Raw genomic sequence first — 21,301 nt, forward strand, 5'->3', positions numbered from 1 at the left:
ATGGAGGTAGGACTAACTGGAGTTTGGTGAACTTTTTTTGAAACAGGCCATGCACAGCACACAGCATAATGTGTTATTTAGTTATATGATGATGATGATGATGCTGGTACAGGTGGTGGTGATCATAATGGTGAGCATATGTATGTGTTTCAGGTGTGTATGAGGAGGTATTTGCGAGCAATTTTGGTTCTTCTGCATCTGACAGGTGAGTGGACGTCAGAGGATGTCCAAATTATTTTTGGTCTTTGTACTCAAAAGTCTTATAGACTATTAATATGTGAAATTCTTCATGTAAGATCCCCTCTTGCACTACTTCTACAGTCAGCTGCATATTAGTGTATTTTGCGTGTGTCCAGCTTGCGTGGCAGGTATGACAGGGAGATGCAGTCTGTTCGGACGACAACACATTCACACTTTTGATGGGGTTTTATATGAGTTTCCCGGAGACTGCAGCTACCTGCTGGCAGGAGACTGCAGCCATCAATCCTTCACACTGCTGGGTGAGTCACACTCAGACTGTTCAATAAAGAAACAAACAGAATTGACCTCTAATGGTATCTGCTACTCAGCCAGTGCGGCTTGTGCGGAGCCTCTGCTATTGGTTTGATTCTCACTGGGATGTGTGTACTAAAACAATGTATATATTTGTTCTGACATTTGAAATTGCCTTCTCATTTATCCTCCCTTTTTTAAATTTTTTTTTTCTGAAAATAATCATCATTTTTATGATAATAAAATAAATGTATGTTAAATCTGCAGCTGATTTTGTCAATGGCAAAAGAACTGGAGTCACTCTGTTTCTGGGAGATGCCTTTGAGCTGCAGCTGTCTATTAACGGACGGCTCTCACAAGGAGAAAAAAAGTTGAGTAACAGAATATTGAAGTTAAAAGTTGTGTGTTATCGTATTGAAATATTGCAGAGTATAAAATCATCCTATCATTTGATTATGGAGAAGCTTGATGTGTGTCTCTTTTTTTGCAGACTGTCTGTGCCCTTTGCATCTCATTCTGTTTTCGTGGGCTCAGAGCTCGGCTTTTACAAGCTCTGGAGTGAGGAGTTAGGCTTCACTGTTACTATCGATAATGCAGCCAACATCGCCTTGACAATGACCAAACACCATGCCAACCGCACCTGTGGCCTCTGTGGCAACTTCAACACTGTATCAGCTGACGAATACACCGCTCAAGAGGGTAAGATAATGCGGGGTAGCGCCAAAAGTTTGTAACTGTCTGCGTATGTGGGATATGTGAGGAGAGTTCATTATTACGGAAATCACGGAAATGATTTGAGTCACCAGCATTCAGCAACAGGAAGAGTATCAGCTCAGTACAGGAAAAGATAACAAGGTGAAGGAAAGCAAGAGGAACAGTGGTAGGGTGAGATTAACAAATCTGTCAACTTGTTTATGTGCGTGTGTTTTTAGGATTCCTAACAGAGGACAGTTATGATTTTGCAAATTCGTGGGAAGTGAAGGGGGCTGATCAGTCATGTCGACGTGTCTCAAAGCCCAGCCAGTCCTGTAACAGCACAAGAACGAGTTCAGCGGTGAGAGGACAATTCTCACACACACACACACACACACACACACACACACACACACACACACACACACACACAAACATGTGTATCCATAGGTTACCTGTAAAGATGTGATTGCATTTTACATGTCTGTAAACAATTTAAATATGAACAAAACATTTTTTTATTAAAAAAAAAAAAGAAAAAAAAAAGGTGGAAATACATTTTGACACACATTAAGGCATCTGAACCTTTGATGTAAAAGCATTTAGCTTTTAAAGGGTGTTATTTTTACTCTGCTTAAAACCGTCAGCTGCAGCTTGCTTACACTTGCTGAGCATCTCTGACACTCTCTGCAAACAGTATTTCTATTACTATTACTATTTGAAACTTTATTTGTATCCTTTACAACTTTTGTCCTGGTACAAATGGGCTTCCACTTACAGTAGATACGAGTTTCATTATAAAGGAACAGCTGGTTAGCAAGCTGATCTGACAGGTGTGAGAGCAGTTCTGTGCATGTATACTGTAGTCGTTGTGGGTGGTCTGATATGAAAAAATCAGCCAGTTTTAGCAAGAACATTTTGTACTTCAGGAACACCCACGTGTGATGAAACCGTTAAAGGCTACATATTAGTGTGAAACCATTGCAGGAAATTAATGTCTCCTTCACTAACTACAAGTCTGATGTTTTTTCTTGTTTTCCTAAAGGAAAATATTTATCTTTCAGATATCTTAATTGATATATCGGAGTGTTTGCTTTTACAATTTCAACTACTTATTGACTTTAAACTCTCTTTCTACCTTATTTTATGGTCTAATCAAAATCCCGTTTCCATCATGATGATACAAGTAGCCATCTTATAATCTACTCATCACGTGTCATTTCCCATTACCCTTATTTACATGAGCTGACAAGACATGGCAGCTCATGCATGACAAGACAAGAATACTAATATTTTCAGTCACAAATAACTGGGGTCTTTTAAAAAAAAAAAAAATGTTATAGAAAAACCTACCACCGTGAAAAGAAAACAAAAATGAACATCACTACGATATAAAGAACCATTTTCTTTTGATGTTTGTGTAGATTTTGTCGAGCTGCAGTGTGTTGCAGACGTCTAGTGTGTTTCTGCACTGTGCCCACCTGGTCTCTCCCGAGGCGTTCCTGTCGCTGTGTCAGGAGGAGGCGTGCCACTGTGACCAGAGGGAGGGAGAGGACTGTTACTGTCCAATCCTGTTGGAGTATGCTCGCACGTGCCACGCCCACGGGATACTCCTTCGTGGCTGGCTGGAGGAGAGCCAGTGCTGTATGTTTGTCAGTTACTAAAGAAGGTAGTTGCAAGCTAAGAAGTCCCATTCATAATCTAAATGTGTGTGTTTGTGCGTTCAGTTCCCAAGTGTCCAATTGGGATGCAGTACAGTGAATGCACCAAGTCCTGCTCTACAACCTGCCACAGTCTCAACATCCAGGAGGTCTGCAAGGAAGAGTGTGTGGATGGCTGTACATGCCCTGGTAACCTCCCACTCACTATATCTCCCTCTTTCACTGTCTGTTGCTCTGATACTCGTAGTTGTAACATGGTCGTGTTTGTTTCTCAGTGGGTAAGGTGCTGGATGGTAACCGCTGTGTGGAGGTATCTCAGTGTTCCTGTGTGCACATGGGACGTCATTTCCCTCCAGGATCCACCATCTCTCAGGACTGCAACACCTGGTGAGGGAGCTACGTGTATGCAGAAACATGTAGAAATACACAGAACTACTGCTAGATGAAAAGTACAATGCTTCCTCAATAAATTGTTTCTTTGCTGCAGTGTTTGCCGTCACGGTTCCTGGGAATGCACCAATGAGGGCTGCCCTGGTGAGAGAGATGTACAGTAGTAGTCAATGCGCTGACTTACACATTCTACTGGTAAACAAAGTCCCCGGTTGCTAATTTCTGGTGTAATGTCTTTGTTTTCTGTATGTAGGCGAGTGCTTGGTGGTTGGCCAGTCTCACTTCAAGACCTTCGACAACAAGTTCTTCACTTTCACTGGTCACTGTCAGTATCTGCTGGCAAGAGACTGCACAGATAATGGGTTTTCTGTCATTATTGAGAACGTACAGGTAATGGTCTTTTTTTGGTTTCTTTTTTTTTTTTTGTCACTTTCCTGCCTCTAGCTGCTCAGTCATCTACATCATATTGACTGTTGGTATTGTGTTTCAGTGTGCAGATGATCAGGATGCTGTGTGCACACGCTCAGTGACGCTCAGCCTGCCCTCTCTGGAGGACATGACAGTGAAGCTGAAGCATGGAGGGGTTGTCTCTGTCAACAGCATGGACATCCAGACCCCAATGCATCATGGTATGCCACTTTGGCTGAATAGTGCATAAGATCTACATTTTATACTTCCTCTTAGCATATCATACTGTATATGATATTGTATTTATAATAAAGCCTGAAGTATACAAGAGAAAGTACTGGAAATATTGTACTTCAACCTATCCTTTTCTGAAGAGAACAAAACATCAGCTCAAAGATACAAAAACAAAATCCTAAAGACATAGAAGACATTTAGTCAACACCAGCATATAAACATCAAGTAAAGATGTCGATCTGATTTCTTAAGAATTTTGTAATCATTATTATCAGCACAAAATAAATAGTTATTGGTAGGCCTGTTATTTCAACAGTTTAAATCAACGCCATCTTGATTGTTTGCGCAATTTTACAGGTCGTCTGCATATCCAGAGATCTGTGCAGTCCTCTGTGCATGTTAAGTTTGGAGATGACTTTCGTCTGGACTGGGATGGGCGAGGCCGCGTGCTTTTAAAGGTTGAACAATTCTCATGGATAAAGACTTTTATATAATGGTACTTATGTTATAAGATAAGCAAACAACTTTACTGAAATGTGTCCACATCCCCAGCTGGGACCAGGATGGGCAGGGCAGACCTGCGGCCTCTGCGGTAACTTTAATGGTAACCAAGGTGACGACTTCTTGTCTGGATCTGGTCTGGTTGAGGCGGGTCCTCAGGCGTTCGGCCAATCATGGAGGATCAACGGAGACTGTGAATCAACCCACAAACAGAAGAGCGATCCGTGTGCCATTAACCCCAAAAGAGGTATACTCACCCATATAGATGCACACATGACCAAAAGACATGTTAATATATATATATATCTACTACCTCCTGCCCCTTTCAGTGCGTTTTGCAGAAGAGGCCTGTTCGATGATGATGTCAGACGTGTTCAGTGCGTGCCACTATCTGGTGAACCCGAGTCCGTTCCAGCGGTTTTGCCGTTATGATGTGTGTGCGTGTGCGGACGGTGAGGCGTGCCTCTGCTCTGCTCTGTCTGCCTACGCAGCCGCCTGCACTGCCAGAGGAGTGCTGCTCAACTGGAGGTCTCCCTCACTCTGTGGTAACGCTTTGATTAACGTACAGCTGATCATTCATATGCACATATACTAGTAAACATACAAACATTTCATTCCATTTTTGGACAGAAAACAGCACTGTTGAGTAAATGCAAAAGTCAGCAATAATCTTGGTTAGCCATAGCTTTCACAAGGTGAAGATCAGGATATCAGCACCACATCTGAATCTGTCTATTTGAATATTTGTATCATCAAGAGTACAACAACAGTCAATACAAACAACAAAGATCATAATCATAAAATCATAATTCCAGGGATGGAAATGATGAAGATCAGACTAGATCCCTAACCCTGATTTATTTTTGTCAGAACTTGAGTGCACTGGAGGCCAGGTGTATGAGGCCTGTGGGAGTGTGTGCGACCGGACCTGCCGTGCTCTGTCTGGCGCTGAGTTAGGATGTCAGGAGGAGAGAGTGTGTGAGGAGGGCTGTTTTTGTCCTGCTGGAAAGTACCTGAGCGACTCCGGAGAGTGTGTGACAGCTGACCTCTGCAACTGCCTGCACGATGGACAGCTTTACCAGCCTAATGATGTCTACGCGGATCACAGCAGCATCTGGTCAGTGACCGTGCATGTGTGTATTCAGATACTATGCTAACTGATATTCATAGATACACTTTCACTTTGTGTGTGTTTCTCTTGTGTGCTTGTGTGCGTGTAGCTACTGTGAGAATGGCTCCATGCGCTGTAGCTCCCCTGAGATGAGTACTTTACTGTCTGACCTCTTCTATGATGATGATGACCTGGCACCATCCAGAGGTACAATTTCAATATTTTACAGACATTCAATAGAGCGTCTGTGTGTTTCGTGACTTGTATAATCCATTATCCATATTATATCTTTCATTTGCTTTTAACATGATACTTTGCTGTTCTTGTATGCAACTGTGTCAGTAGAGTATTTATCTGGTCTGATCCCCCGAAAGATCAGGTAGTTTTACAAGTTAAACAGCTTTATTATCTTTTCTGAATTTCTAATACATTTTGCATTTTAGGAACTAATCACCAACTTCATGAAAGCCAGCTACATATTGGTGTGTTTGTTTTTGTGTACGCAGACCGCCGGTCAGCACAGTGCCCGCCTCCACTTGTCCGTACAGAGTGTGTTGGAGGAGAAAAAGGCCTTGAGTGTGCCAGAACCTGCCAGAATCTGGATCTGCCCTGTGTCAGCCTCACCTGCATCCACGGCTGCCTCTGTCCTCCTGGCACAGTAGGTGGTTTGATATCTCTGTGTTTGTGTGTGTGTGTGTGTGTGTGTGTGTGCTGTAGATAAAATACCAAACATCTAAAATAGAACATGCTGATTGATAAGCGGATTGATTTCAGGTACGTCACCGCAGAGACTGCATCGCACCAGCACAGTGTCCCTGTTACCATAACAACAGGCCATATGCATCAGGACAGACCATCTCTGTGGACTGCAACACCTGGTAAAGGATTGTTTGCATACATGGTCATGAATGGGGAATACTTGCAACATGTTTGCTAAACAGGCTTTTTCGTTGACAGTGTGTGTAAGAGCAGGAAGTGGCACTGCACAGAGAAGGCGTGCGATGGTGTGTGCCGCACTGTGGGGGAGGGGCATTACGTCACTTTCGATGGCCTGAAATACTCGTTCCCTGGCCTCTGCCGATATGTCCTGGTCCAGGTAAGAGACGGGGAGATACAAAAAGAGCTCCAGGGTGGATCGCACAGCACACTGATGTCAAACAGAAACATGCAACATGCATTGATTCAATAACGTTTTTTCTACCTTTACTATCAATAGGATATGTGTAATGGAGAAGAGGGTTCATTCAGAGTGCTGGTGGAGAATGAGGCCTGTGGAATTGTGGGACATCACTGTGCAAAAGCTATTACAGTCTTCTTCCACGGAGGGTTGATTGTAATGCAACATGGAGAGGTAACACACACACACACACACACACAGAGTGGCCTGCCCATATAAACTCAAAAAGTGTTGCAGCGATGAAAGTCATCAGACATGAACATAACTTCTTACATATAACATTACATTGCAAACAATAAAGGTTCACTTCCTAAAACGCAACTCTTTCTTTTAATGACATACAACCAAAAGGAATCATCAGAAAAAAGACTATAACACTGCAAACAAAGTATTTTCTCATCAGTGAGACTATTAAACCTGCCTGTTTTTATAACACTGTAGTTGTGTTTCATGAAATGGTCTGTTTATGATTTAATTACGAGTATGTACCGTACATGCAGTGTATGAGCATTTGCACAACTCGGTACATAATTAGTCAGTTGTGAGCAATAAGCATATAAAAATAGAGAAGTGTTTACGTTGAATATTGTTTATCACTCTAATGCAAGAACAAACAACATGGTGTCGTTTGCATAACGTTTGGATACAAACCATAAAATAATTGCAATTTATAAAGCAGCAAAGTTGATCAGACACAACCAACGGTCAGATGTCTGACACATTCATATACGTCATATTCTGCTTTACTCACTCAGTCTGAGTCTTTAACCTAACTTTTCAGACTTGACCTGTGAGTATTGTGGTGGAAAAAAACTATTCAATAGTACCGAGTGAGTCCTATAATACTGAATACTGAAACAAGAAACATTGAGGAAAGAAGTTTGTCTTTAAAGTATTTATTCTCTGGCCAGAGAAGGCTTCACCGTCATACAGACTGCAGCGCAGTCTGCAGAGGAATCAGCCAGGAATCCAGTGCCTCTCTTGCTTATCTCAGCACACAGTAGGGGGGAACATCAGGTATTTACATTATAACAATTGATCAGCAGTTTCAAGCTCCCCATTGACCCCTCCAGTCATCCCCTTCATCTTCTGAGCCTTGTCACACAAAGACATGTGTCTTTATTACTCTGGCATATCTCTGAGAATCTTCACACCTCAACATTCTCTGGTTAAACTGCACCCCCCACTGAGTCACTCCCTCTTATCAAAGCAAAGGCCTGAGATAACCCATATGGTCCTGTTACCACTCTCCTAGGTGCACAATCATATGTCACATATATAGTTGTGTTAGTGAGTAACGCACATGAACTAAATCACAGCAGAAATGTACTAGCACAGGGAAAAGTCTCTATCACAGTATATGCATCCATGGCATCTTTCTCTCTCATAGGTGAAGATGAAGAGGCCGGTGCTCCAGAGCTCACAGGTGGAGATTGTGAAATCTGGTCAGTTTTACACCGTGCTGCTGGGGAAACACATTTCCCTCAGCTGGGATAAAGGAACTCGCCTCCTGGTTCACATCTCAGCCACATACAGGGTACTTATGTATTATAACAACACTTTTGACAGGTTTGAACTTGTTTGTCTTATTTACGTTATTTTATTTTATACATATTCTTTTTGTTGCATACATTTTATTGTGTGTAGGGCCGGGTGTGCGGTCTGTGTGGTAACTTTGATGGAAACGTCAACAACGACTTGGTGAGCAGTAACAACCAGCTCGAGGTGGACTCCTCACACTTTGGGAACTCCTGGAAGGTTATTCCCAGCTGTGCAGATGTAACACAGGTAAGGTCTTAGATTAAAACCTTCTGGCTATGGGGGGCGCTCGGGTTCAGGGTACCCCAAAATCAAATGCGGAAAATAGCATGATTATTAGCCAGTAGTGTGGACACTGCCACTTTTTTTTTTGGATGAAATAGCAACGTGTGGACAACAACATCATATAAGTCACTTATTATAAACTCCAAAGACAACTATAGGCTACTCATATAAGTATAACAATATCGTGGCATAAAAGCACCAAATCCGGGCCAGAAATCGGCGCTATGAGTACAGTAAATCAATGTTTGTACCCTCATGCTAACAGCTACCCAGTCATACAAAGCATGTAATAGCATTAGCACACGTGGCGGAACACGTAACTAACTTCTGTTTTACGATCCGTACAAACACTAAACCGTTGTGTGTGATCAAACGTACCTTCATGCTGAACTTCGCCGAAAAAAATCGTGGGTATGTGCCCAAGTTTTCTCAAAATATGGATAATAACGTCGCGGAATTTCCGTTCCAAAGCTGTAGTCATTGCTGCCAACTGCATACTGTTGACTTCCGACTTGTTTCCAGAATAAGAGCGGTCAAGGGGGCTTGGGCGAGTGGTCAGACTGCCTGCGACCGGAAATTTCCGCCGGGGTACACGCGTCATTTCTGGCAACTTTATTGCATGAAAGCTTTTGACGATCACCACCAAATTTGGCACGAGTCTTCCTAAGCCTGTGACGCGTCTAAGGAGGGGTTGTTTTTGGAAATCGACCGAGGATAGGCTGAGATCCAGCCACAGACACACACATGAAATGAGAAAATCCTACAGATGACAGCCAAAACTGGCTCTGATGATGTTATGAATATGAATATGATTCCTATTATCTGTATTTGGATGTATTGAATCATATGAGTGATAAAGAAAGTGAAATATATAGTTATATAGTGTATAAAAGTACAATGTAAGAGCTGCAACAGCTGGTTCGAAAATGATGACCTCGCCTGACCCCTTTGTAATAAAACCTCTTATTATTCACTGAATGTTTTCAATTTCAGCTGTGTAATCTCTTATTTTTCTATATTAACCAGTAACATATACAAAATCTATATGTATATCAACACATCTCACAAGTGTTACCAGTATTCTAGCATCAAAATTATTAAAATAGACCTTGTAGTTTGGGTAGTGTACTCAAAGGAGTAGGAGTATGCAATTTTCGAGCAGGGGGCTAAAAACAGGCCTAGTAGTTAAAAGGGTCGGTTCGCTCAAATTACAGAGTAGCACATTTCCTGTCTAGCTTTGGTTTTAGGAAAAGTTAGGGCCAGCTCTTTAACAGTAATACGTAGATGTGGCTGTATACAATACTGTTCCATACATGGTCCAGAACTGGAGCATTTGGGAACATAGACTTTTGTTGTTTGTGGGCAAGTATAAGAATACCAGATGGGCTGTCAATTGACAAGATGAGAAATTGAATAGAAAATGAAGCAGACTACATGTTTCCAGGGATGGATTACCTACCCCAGGAAAGTCTGGGCAAGTTGGGTCTTATAGCATATTGACTAAAAGCCAATGGCTGCCTGGAAGGTTTGAAATCAACCTTAAAATGTAAATTTTTGCTAACTACTAACTATTGCATTTCTAGTATAGAATAAGATGTAGATACTGTCACCCTATATTTATGTGTGGTCTTGTGTGTATATGTAGATACCCGCTCCTTGCAGCAACAACATTGTCAAGCTGGTAACAGTGGAGCAGTCGTGTCGTGTGATCACTGGTCCTCTCTTTAGAGAATGCAACAGCCAGGTGAGTGTAATTACAGACAGCATTGTTAGGTTCATGCACTTGGTCCTCTCTTAACATTTCCCTGTGTGTCTCCAGGTGGATGCAGAGCCATTTGTAGATATGTGTGTGGAGGCAGCATGCTCTTGTCCATCAGTGGGCGACTGTGCGTGTTTCTGTGACGTCATCGCGGCCTACGCTCAGGCCTGTTCAGAGAGCGGTGTATCCGTCAGCTGGAGATCCAATGACCTTTGCCGTGAGTGTGAAGAATTTCTCCGTTTCCTCATCCACGTTTAGAATTTCATCATGTATATTTTCTGGCTGAAATATAATTTATTGTCTGGAAAATATATCATGGCTGCTCGACCAAGCTAAACCAGTCAACCAATGTCTTCTAAGCTATCAAAATCAAGTGGCTGGAAAAAAAAGTACAATAAGATAACAATAATAACTGAAGAATTCTGTCTGAAACACAACTCCACCTCCCATGCAGCTCTTTTCAAAACACTTATACCACAACCACTTTTCAGTACTGCTATCGTTCCCCCACATGACACCTTTTGTGTCATCAACAAGAGTTAACACTTTTAAAGTTACCATGAATTTCTTTTGGGGTTTTAGTTCAAGCATCATGCTCTTGTTTTTCACTCGGATAAACTATATCTATACTCTGATATCAGAAGAAAAAAAAATCTACTCTTTATGGTATTGCTAAGACATTTTTTCTGCATTTCTGAATACTTTATTATGCAGGTCACATGTCCTGTTTATCTTGAAGGAAGAGATCTATGTAGTTAGGATTGTTAAAAAGCAAAGGCCAGATTTTGTCGCATGGTTAATATTATAATATATTGTTAAACTTTTGTTTCTTTAGCCATAAGCTGTGAGGAACTGAACCCGAGGAGCCCAGGTGTAGGGGAAGAGTTATGCCAGTGGAGATATAATACTTGCGGCCCTGCCTGTCCGGTCACCTGCCAGCACCCAGATCCCCTCCATTGTTCGTTGGCATGTGTGGAAGGTTGCCATGCCTACTGCCCCCCAGGTGCCAAAAATACTCACTAAACATATTTGAGCATGCAAAATCCTAATGCAGTATACCGTATATATGTACGTATGTATGTCAATATGCAAATAATGTAGGCTAGTTTAACTTCAGCCCTTTTTTTTCTATTCTTAGGCCAGCTACTGGATGAGGTGGCCATGCGTTGTGTAGATCCCTCTCAGTGTCAGGTGTGCATCCACGAGGGTCAGAGAATTTCCCCCGGCAACAAAGTCATCTTAAACCACGATAACCCGGAGCACTGCAAGATATGGTAATACTGCATTAGAACCCTCAGTAACAAGTCTGCATATTTTGGATTGGTAAATAATGCTTTGCATATTATAAGATGCTGTATTTTTCTTTTCTTAGTCACTGTGACAACAACACACTGAGCTGTGAAGTTTGTGCCTCCTCCGCCGTGTTCACCACTCCCACACCAACAGCCGACTATGCCACCTTCACAACCCTGCCCTTCACCACTTTGATGCCTGAGGGCACGTGTGACCGCGCTATGGATCTTGCATTCCTACTAGATGGTTCAAAAGCCCTGAGTGAAGATGAATTTCAGGCAACTAAAGAGTTTATACTGGGAGTGGTTGAACCCTTCCGCATGGGCTCAGCTCACACTCGAGCCACAGTGCTGCTTTACCACTCTGGAGTCAAAACCTATGACCTGCAGGTAGATTAACATAGGTTATACATGTGTGACACAGCAACGTCTTTATTCTTGCACAAAAATATGCAATGCTGCTTTAGGATTTCTGTGGAATAATACTTAATCGGTCATTCAAATTTACAGAAACTGAAAGTCATCGTAAAGGTCTTCACCTGGTTGCTTGATCTACCTGGTTTTCTCTCTCATTCATGCCCGTAGGTTCAGAAGCGGCTGTTTAAGAAGACTGTGCGTGAGCTGCATTACACGGGAGGAGAAGCGGCCTTCTTGGATGAGGCTGTCAAGTACCTGGCTATCAACATCTACGACAAGAACAAGCGTGACCATGCCGGCCGTGTTGCCATCATCTTAACTGCTAGTGCCAACCCTCGCCGCGTCAATGCCATTGTCAAGATGCTCCGCAAGAAAGCCATCACGACCCTGACAGTGGCATTGGGTCCCGGGGTAAACATGGGGCAGATAGATGACATCACCAACGTCAACCCGGAAAACAGGGCCTATTTGCTGAGCAGCACAGGTGAGCTGCCTGAACGTATGTTAGAGCTGACAGATTACCTCTGCACCTTGGGGATGGAGCCTGAGGTGGCGAAACCTCCAATGCCAAAGTCCACTCCGGGTAAAGCTCGGCAGGGCACGACCCCCACAACCCCGGCTCCTCGTCTGGAGCCCAACCCCACACTATACCTTCCAAACACTTCTACGTCCACCTCCCCCTCTGGCCTGATTTTCATCCTGGAAGGCTCCGATGCAGTTGGTGAGTCCAACTTTAATAAGTCGCTTCTCTTCGTGGAGAAAGTTATCTCACAGCTGACGGAGGAGTCCATTCTAATCACTGTGATCCAGTACTCTGTAACCGTCACTGTGGAGATCCGTCGGTGGGAGTTGAGGCGGCAGAGGACCCTGCTGCTGCAGCGACTGAGCAAGATTCGTTGGAGGGGTGGAAGTAAGACGAACACAGGAACGGTTGTCAATACAACTTTTCAAGAAATTGCTACGGTCCAGCCTTCAAGCGGCCCAACCCCTCCTCAGCTGGTCTTCCTTGTGACAGAAAATCCGCCTACTGACACAGTGACACGCCCGCCATCTACGATTACCCACACACAAGTGTACCCCTTTGGTGTTGGACCAAAAATACATGACATTGACTTGCTGCCATTCAGCTCACCTCAACGGCCGGTGATTGTTGATGACTACAACAGTCTGTTTGACCATGTTGTCAATATCACACACATCATCACACGCACAGTTAGGCCCCGCTTTCCTACGCTGACACCCCTGGTTGTCCCAAAACACTCCAGCCTGCCACCCTCAGGTACAGAAGACACACTCATTCCAATCACTCAGTCCACCAGGGGTCCTATGCCTGTACTAATTTGTGATTATATCTTTGCACAGTGCCGTGTAAGACGCCTGTGGATGTGTTGTTCCTGTTGAAGGCTGGAGGGCAGTTTGAGGACATGAAGACATTTGTGAAAGCTTTCATCAATAATGCTGACATAGGTAAGTATGACTCAGCCCCTAAACGCCCAGCTACATTTTTCTATGTAATGTGAACTGCATTTCACTGATGTTTAGTATTGTTATTAGTCTTGTTCAATAATATTTCAAAATAATAATAAGAACAAGGGGGCAGCTGTGATTTCTATCCACTATTATTAGTCAGATCATAAGTGGTTTAACAGCAATCAGGTTAATTGTTTTGGATCAGAGATTTCTAGTCATTTATTTAAATAGTGGGTCATCAAGACACAGAATAGAGGAGACATGTCAATAGGGGCTAACATGTTGTTTCAAGTGTATAACATGGCAGGTACATATATACTAATACTTATTCGGGTAACCAGATTCTAGATCTCCCTTTCCTGCATTGCTTCATTCATTTAAGTTCTTTATGTGTGCAGGGCTGAGTGGCACTCAGGTGAGTGTGGTTCAGTATGGAGACACCAACACTGCAGAGCTCACCTGGAAGGATGAACAGAGCAAATCCCAACTCCTGAACCTGGTGGGGAGCATACCAAGCAGGACCGCCGCTGCCCCAGCGCTAGGTAGTGGATACGTCGACTAATATGTGCACACACATTAAAGCAGACCCACACAAGCTCACTGCTCTTGTCTTCCTGCAGGCTCTGCACTGCGATTCGCTGTGCAGACGGCCATCGGTGGGAAGAGCGGTGGAAGAGTCGGTGTAGCCAAGGCTGTGGTGATGCTGGTGACTGACAAATCAGCTGATGATGTCAAAGAAGCAGCTAATGAGGCACTGGCAGCAGGTGATTAAGTCGCCATTGACAAAATGAACATGCGATACCTCAGTTCGAAATTCAGTTGGTATGTTTCCATCATCAGTTTTACTGACAACAGTCCCTTCACTCAGGTGTGTCAGTGTTCCCCATCGGGGTGGGGCCACGCTATGACAGGAGTGAGATTGGCATACTCGGCCACCAGGGCAACAAAGACAACACTCTGCACTTGAACAGCATGGATCAATTACTGATGTTGCTGACTCTAGACAACAGTTACACAGAGAGAATCTGCACAGGTGCTTACAGACACACACACACACACACACACATACAGTTACTCTTTCTTCCAAGTAAAAATAATTAATGCTCAGAAATAAATCTGTTCTTTTGTATAGTTTTAATAGTAATGCATTATAATGCAAGTGATAATTGATCATAATGATGGTATCGGTTGTTTACTTTGGTTCTTAGCTGGTCCACCAGGACGGTGTGTTGATGATAATGGAAATGAGAGAAAGGTGAGTAATGTCTGCAGAGGTTGAATACCAATTAGAGCAGTGCAGCAAGCTTTTACAGCATGACTTGTAATGAATTGTCTGATCTTGTGATTCAGCCTGGTGAGTCATGGCTGCAGGAGGACGGCTGCCACTCTCTCCTGTGCCACCCCGGTGGGGTAGTGACATTACAAAACCACAAAGTCAGCTGTGACAGACTGGAGCCGCCGGCTTGCAGAAACAACATGCCACCTGTCAGAGTCCAGGAGACCTGTGGCTGCCACTGGGAATGCCCTTGTATGTTCATCTAAAGAATCAAATAGCTTCTGAAGTTTCTTGCATCTCATTTAACCCGTCTATATTCCCTTTCCCACGTGGGCTGTTTACAATGAGTGGCGGTGACTTGCATTCCAGGCTATTTATACTGACTGTTAACGGATCACGTGGCTCCTGTACAATCACTCTCTTCCTCTTGCCTGGTGTGTGTGTGTGTGTGTGTGTTGACAGGCATGTGTATCGGCAGCTCCACCAATCACGTGGTGAGGTTTGATGGCTTGGCACTTAGGCTGGATGGGGAGGGTGTGTGCGCCTATACACTTCTCACTGTCAGCAGAGGCATCAGTGAAGGGTCAGAGGTCAAACTCCACAGTGGGCCTTGTCAGGACTCAGGGAATTACAACCAGGTCTGCATGAAAGCCATGGAGGTGATCCATGGACCACATAAACTGCTGCTGAAGGACGATATGACGGTAAGCTGTGTGTGTCGCTGGGTAGGATGCCTTCATACTGAAATCGATCGTTATACGTGAGTCGATGAATGTTTATTTACTGGCTATGTAATTGTTTGAGCAGGCATTGATTAATCGGGAGGAACTTGCTCTGCCGTGGCGGTTTGCTGGCCTAGAGGTGGTGCGTTATGGAGGAGTGATGCTGCAGCTCAAGTCGGACAACGGCTACGTCCTGACTTTCACTCCCCAGAGCAATGAGTTTACCATCACACTGCGCAGCTCCGCCACCACAGGAGACACCGCTGGACTCTGCGGTAACAAAAAATAAAAACCCATTTATACAAGTGTAAAATAAGTCAGCCCTGTTTTTCTTTATTTATTTGCTTGTAGTGTAACTGTTACTCCTTCCTCAAACCACAGTTCTCTCTCTTTCTATCTTTCTTTCAGGTGCCTGTGAGGAGGGGAAGTTGAACGTCCTATCTTTACGTAACGGCAGCTCGACCGCTAACCAGCCTGGCTTCATCTCAGACTGGACCGTGGCTGTAGATGATGGTGTGTGTCTGCCAAAGCGAAGGGCGGTGTGTGTGTCTGGAGCAGCGATGGGATGTCAGGCCCTACGTTCTGAGGTCTTTGAGCTGTGCCATGATCATATTCCCGTCCAGATGTTCCTTGCAAAGTGTGAGGAGCAGGCCTGTGAGGAGTCGGATGCATGCGAGCTGATTTCTGCCTACGCACGCCTCTGTAGACAGAGAGGTGTGTGTGTGGACTGGAGGAGCCCGCACCTCTGCCGTAAGTTAGTTTTTGACATGTGTATATATGTTTCAATTCAGCAGACGCAGTTTAACACCCAGTCTGAGCATGAACCTAAACTTTAGCCTGATCTGTGTGTTGCAGCATTACAATGCCCCAGCTCCATGCTGTATGCTGCATGTCGGACAGGGTGTGTAGAGGACTGTGGTAGCATCCAGGCGTTGCAAGACGACTGGTCGGTTGCCAGAGGTAACGAGTCATCCTGTATGGACACACCTACCGAGGGCTGTTTCTGTACTGGAGGGACAGTTTTGCATCACGGACAGTGTGTATCACCAGAAGCATGCAGGCAGTGTGTCGACCATAATGGACGCACGTATACGGTGAGACGCATGAGAAGACAAATATGACTGAATGTGTGAGGAAAGGAGGCAAAATCGAAATCAACTTCCAACTTCTCAGTTACAGAAACACATTCTGATAGAACCACTGAGGTGTTCACCAGTAAAGTGTGCTTTGAGCGCCCTCTAGTGTTTATTTTTAAGACATCAATAACATTAAACATGGTGTGATGTTTTCGTACAGTACATGCAGAGTTGGGTACCAGATGAGAACCCATGTTTGATTTGCATGTGTTTGGACCAACAACACATCAACTGCACTGCCCGGCCCTGCAATGACGTCAAAGGCAAGCTTTCTGCTGCTTATGCTCATACAGTAAAAAAAGAAATATATATATATTAGCGTTGCATTGTGTGTTTGGATATAACGCTTTAATAATGAATCATCTGTATGTGTGTGCAGCTCCAATATGTGGACCCTGTGAGATCCTGAGAGAGAAGAGAGACTCTAAGTGCTGCCAAGAGTACGAGTGTGGTATGTAAAAAAAACACCATGTTGCATTATTATGTTTCTGTTTCCAGTTCAGTATTACAGTAGCCTCATCAAATGAGAGGGGGGGAAATAGACCTGTCTGTGTTCAATAGGATATAATATGTGTGTGAAACTAGGTCCCATTTCCATCTAGAAGAGATATTGGAAGGTTGGTGCTGAACGCTAGAATATATTGCTCACACATCAACAATGCAACAATTTATTGTAATTTATTGCTAGCGAAACATAATTAAACTTCAACCACCTAAATATTCAACAGCTAATTAAAAAAACAACTTAAATCATTCATTAAATTGTAAGTGCTCTATATTCATCACACAGTTGTATCTCATATAGAATGTATATCTCGCCCAAATGCAACAGACTGTCTCACTCTGTGACTTTTCAGCGTGTGATGTGGTGAATTGTGACCTGCCTGAAGTGCCCCGCTGTGAGGACGGGGAGGCTGTGGTTCTGAAAAACCCTGGGGAATGTCAACCTATACACGAGTGCGGTATGCCATTAACGCATTCTCTGTGATGTTCAAGCTCTGCTTTTCTCTGGCACACATACAGACATGAAACAGAGCACACATCTATGTGACCTCTTTCGCGTGTTTCTCTTCATCTCTTTTCCCCCTCGCAGTCTGCAAAAAAGGAGAGTGTGCTGTTCAAGCTCCCCCCGCTTGTGCCGCACACCGCCAACTGTCAGTGAAAAACACAAAGTGCTGCGACGTGGTTGAATGTGTGTGCAACTGCCAGAACTCCACCCACACCTGCCCTACTGGGTTCATCACATCCTCCTCTACCGACGACTGCGGCTGCACAGAAACCACCTGCCTGCCAGACAAGGTGTTTGAGGAGGGTGTGTTTGTTTAAATGCATCTGTTTTCATTGATGTGCTTTTACTGTTTAAACTATCCTGCTTTTATTATTTGTGTCTATCCAGGTGTGTGTGGTTGGTGGCGTGGTTCACCCAGTGGGGAGTGAATGGGAGGAAGTATGCCAGAGGTGCAGGTGCACCCAGCTGCAGGACAAAGACACATCACTGCACATCGCTCAGTGTACGCCGCCTGTGTGTGATCGAACCTGCCCTCAGGTGAGCACACACACACCAAATATACACATTATTTCATTATGCTTCTATAACCATCAATCCATATATATTTATTATATATTTCAGGGCTCCACTTACACTCCATCAAAAGGAGAGTGCTGTGGCAAGTGCACAACGACCAGCTGTGTGGAGTCAAAGGGAGAGATACGAGGGGACACACTGTCTGGGCAAAAGCTCAGACGCGTATGTGCAGAGAAATCATACTTGCATGAATAATATAGGCAACCAATTCTCCATATACAGCTTAATGTGATGTTTGAATAACAATAACAATCCCTCTGCTTAGGCAATATATTTCTGGCTGTGTATTGTTTCAGTGGAGCACTTTCTCCTCTCTTTTAATCTAATCTCTGTGTTTCTTTTAATAGGTGGGAGAGGTATGGCAGTCTCCTCAGGATAAATGTGTGTTACATCAGTGTATGAAAGTGAAAGACGAGGTGTTCATCTCTGCAACAAACGCCAGCTGCTCTGTTATGGACACCCCATCCTGCCCGCTGGGAACAGAGTTACGCTGCGTCACCCAGGATTGCTGCCCCAGCTGCCACTGCGGTAAACACACATTCATACGCAATTACACACATAGGAAAACATAAACGGACCATTTGGCACAGCAGGGTGGTGTTAGGAGGAGTGTCCTTCAACTAGCAGGCACTATATCATAAACTCAGTATACTGAGATGCAGTCGCAGTGTCTGTCCAGCAGATGACTCTCTCTCACATTTGTGTCACCCCAGAGCCTCTTATCCTCACCTGACCTCACAAAGCCTGGGGTCTAATGCTGTGTTTAATAAATAGCATTTCAATTACTTGTGCTTTTCTCTCCACAGCTCCTAGGGATGTCTGTGTCCTCAACAAGACTATGATAGGAGTAAGTCGTGCAGAAAAGCAAACCCTTCTTTTGTATTAGAACATTTTGAATGGTTCCTTCAATGCTCCACCTGTGTGTGTTTGTGCAGGCAGGGGAGAAGCTGATGGTGGACGTGTGCACACACTGTGAGTGTAATGTGGAAGACGGTGCCGTGAGGAGATACAGACTGTCCTGCAGGAGAATCAGCTGTCCCACTTGCCCTATGGTAACCACCATCCAATCATTACTTTTTACCATTATCATTTGGCAGCATCATCATCATCATCATCATCATCATCATCATCATCATCATCATCATCATCATCATCATCATCATCATCATCATCATCATCATCATCATCATCATCATCATCATCGTCATGACTAACCAACAAATTCAAACGTTCGTCATTTTCATCAAAGATTTTCTAATCCGCTGACCACATTCCCTCCCTACTCGTCATTTAATTGTGGCCACAACGTTTTCCATGATTCACTCTGCTTACAGAGGTAAATAGTCAATTATTCATGAGCACAAAAGGGCCCAGACACATTTGTCTTTGTATTTACATTAATGTCCTTCTGGTGTCTGCCCCGATGAGCTAACAGGCAATACTAACCACGACGTTTTCAGGGATACACTCTGCAGAAGGAGGAAGATGCTTGCTGCGGCCGATGTGTTGCCACTGCCTGCTTCATGCAAAGGCCAGGCGGGAAACTGATCAGTCTGCAGGTAGGTTCTTCGCAGAAAAGACGACGCCTTGCTCATGAACACTGTCACACACAGAACGCAGACATTGATGCTCATACCGACTCATTTGCTGTTGAAAAGAAACTTGATATAACTGCTATACTATGTTATTCTACACTGTACTATGCTTGTTCCTTGGATCAATACAGTTTGTCTACATCAGAAATATAATATTTTGTTTTCATTTAAAAACAGCTTCTCAGCAGCATATATGAATGCTGATCTAAGTGTGTGCCTCTCTCCCTCCAGGTGAACACCACTAGCGAGGACGGTTGCAACCTGTATACCTGTGGTGTAAACGGTAAAGGGGATCTTGTCCTTCAAACCAGAGTGACCACCTGCCCTCCTTTTGACCGTCAAACTTGCCTGGACCAGGGGGTACGACTGCTTCAAAAAACTGCCCTATATCTCCATCTCCCAGTGTTTCCACCCCTGAACATCTGTAGCTGCCAAATATTTGTATAACATTTTTCCTCTCCTGTTTGTTTTCAGGGGAAAGTTAGCCAGCTCGGAACAACCTGCTGTGAGACGTGTAAGTATAGCTGTGGTCTCTGCAAGACTGGTACACTATTTTTTTTAAATTTGGACTTTCTGATTTTAATAAGTGTGTGTGCATGTATGAAGGTATGGAGCCAGAGTGTCGGAGGACAGTAGGAACGCTTAACTACATCAAAGTGGATGATTGCCAATCAGAGCACCAGATAGAATTGCACTATTGTGAGGTAACAGACTTCTGACACACACACACACACACACACACACACACACACACAGGATGATTAATCCCCCCCAGGATTAGCCAGCAAAGTTCAATGAAATCACACTGTAACACTGTCCCTCTCCATCCCACCCTCTCTACCTCTCCCTGTGGTTCTGTCTATCCGTCCATCTGTCCGTCTGTCTATCAGGGCAAATGTCGCAGTAAGTCCATGTTCTCCCTGGAGAGCGCTGCTGTGGAGCAGGAGTGTGTGTGCTGTGCTGCCGTGGAGACGGAGCCTCTCAGTGTTCCCATCCTGTGTGCCAATGGCACTCGTAGCCAGCAGACTGTCCTGTCTGTCACCGCATGCGACTGTCTGTCCAAACACTGCAACTAGAGGAAGGGGAAGAGAGAGAGAGCGTTTATGAATGCAGAGGGTATATGTGTATCCAAGTAAAATGTACCCATATACAAAATAAATACACAACAATAAAACAAACCTGACCGTTTTTTTGTAATCACCAATTTTGTCTCTGTCTTTTCTTTTAATATTATTGTTAGTAATTAAATGTATGGGTTTGTAGAGATTTATGTTGGTCATTTAGATGTTTGAATATGTTTTTCCGATGGGGATTGATAAGTGCTTTTCTCCATTTCAAATTATTATTGAATGCTTTTGGAACATACAGAAATATTGTAATACATCAATCAATCAATAAAATAATAAATGTTGCCGCTCTATGTAAGATTATAAATTATTTTTTGCATTCATATTTTGTTTTGGGTCTTCTGAGACCTGCAGATGGTAAGCGAGGTTCACTTTCAAGTCTGGTCACCGTAAGCTTTCTTTCCTCTCTGGCTTACACACACACTCGCTCG

At 43.8% G+C, this 21,301-nt stretch overlaps 1 protein-coding gene across 1 annotated transcript; it reads left to right on the forward strand.

Annotated features, from left to right (window-relative positions):
* The first annotated feature begins 138 nt into the window (after positions 1–138).
* Positions 139–20,941, forward strand: vwf (von Willebrand factor). Its single transcript, XM_076089031.1, has 52 exons — positions 139–205; positions 357–500; positions 760–862; positions 983–1,191; positions 1,425–1,546; positions 2,610–2,829; positions 2,913–3,035; positions 3,122–3,233; positions 3,334–3,380; positions 3,490–3,626; positions 3,727–3,865; positions 4,236–4,336; positions 4,431–4,626; positions 4,709–4,924; positions 5,250–5,496; positions 5,600–5,697; positions 5,997–6,148; positions 6,265–6,368; positions 6,448–6,586; positions 6,707–6,841; positions 8,058–8,204; positions 8,315–8,455; positions 10,137–10,235; positions 10,311–10,467; positions 11,086–11,253; positions 11,389–11,524; positions 11,623–11,932; positions 12,128–13,238; positions 13,322–13,426; positions 13,828–13,971; positions 14,050–14,193; positions 14,298–14,462; positions 14,638–14,684; positions 14,780–14,957; positions 15,168–15,409; positions 15,513–15,702; positions 15,836–16,177; positions 16,283–16,521; positions 16,724–16,826; positions 16,943–17,014; positions 17,421–17,525; positions 17,657–17,862; positions 17,960–18,109; positions 18,194–18,310; positions 18,496–18,676; positions 18,955–18,995; positions 19,084–19,200; positions 19,609–19,707; positions 19,975–20,103; positions 20,218–20,257; positions 20,350–20,447; positions 20,634–20,941. Exons 1-52 carry the CDS (start codon positions 139–141, stop codon positions 20,817–20,819), a joined length of 8,520 nt encoding a protein of 2,839 aa, XP_075945146.1. The 3' UTR covers positions 20,820–20,941.
* Positions 20,942–21,301: the final 360 nt, after the last annotated feature.

Source organism: Anarhichas minor, unplaced genomic scaffold (assembly GCF_050575085.1).
Source record: "Anarhichas minor isolate MPS153535 unplaced genomic scaffold, ASM5057508v1 ptg000011l, whole genome shotgun sequence".
NCBI lineage: Eukaryota > Metazoa > Chordata > Actinopteri > Perciformes > Anarhichadidae > Anarhichas > Anarhichas minor.

Coding starts and splice junctions, on each gene's coding strand:
- vwf (XM_076089031.1), top strand. CDS start 139: ATGTATGTGTTTCAGGTGTGTATGAGGAGGTATTTGCGAGCAATTTTG. Junction 5,698..5,996: donor TGACCTGGCACCATCCAGAG/GTACAATTTCAA, acceptor TTGTGTACGCAG/ACCGCCGGTCAGCACAGTGC. Junction 17,863..17,959: donor CCACCTGCCTGCCAGACAAG/GTGTTTGAGGAG, acceptor GTGTCTATCCAG/GTGTGTGTGGTTGGTGGCGT.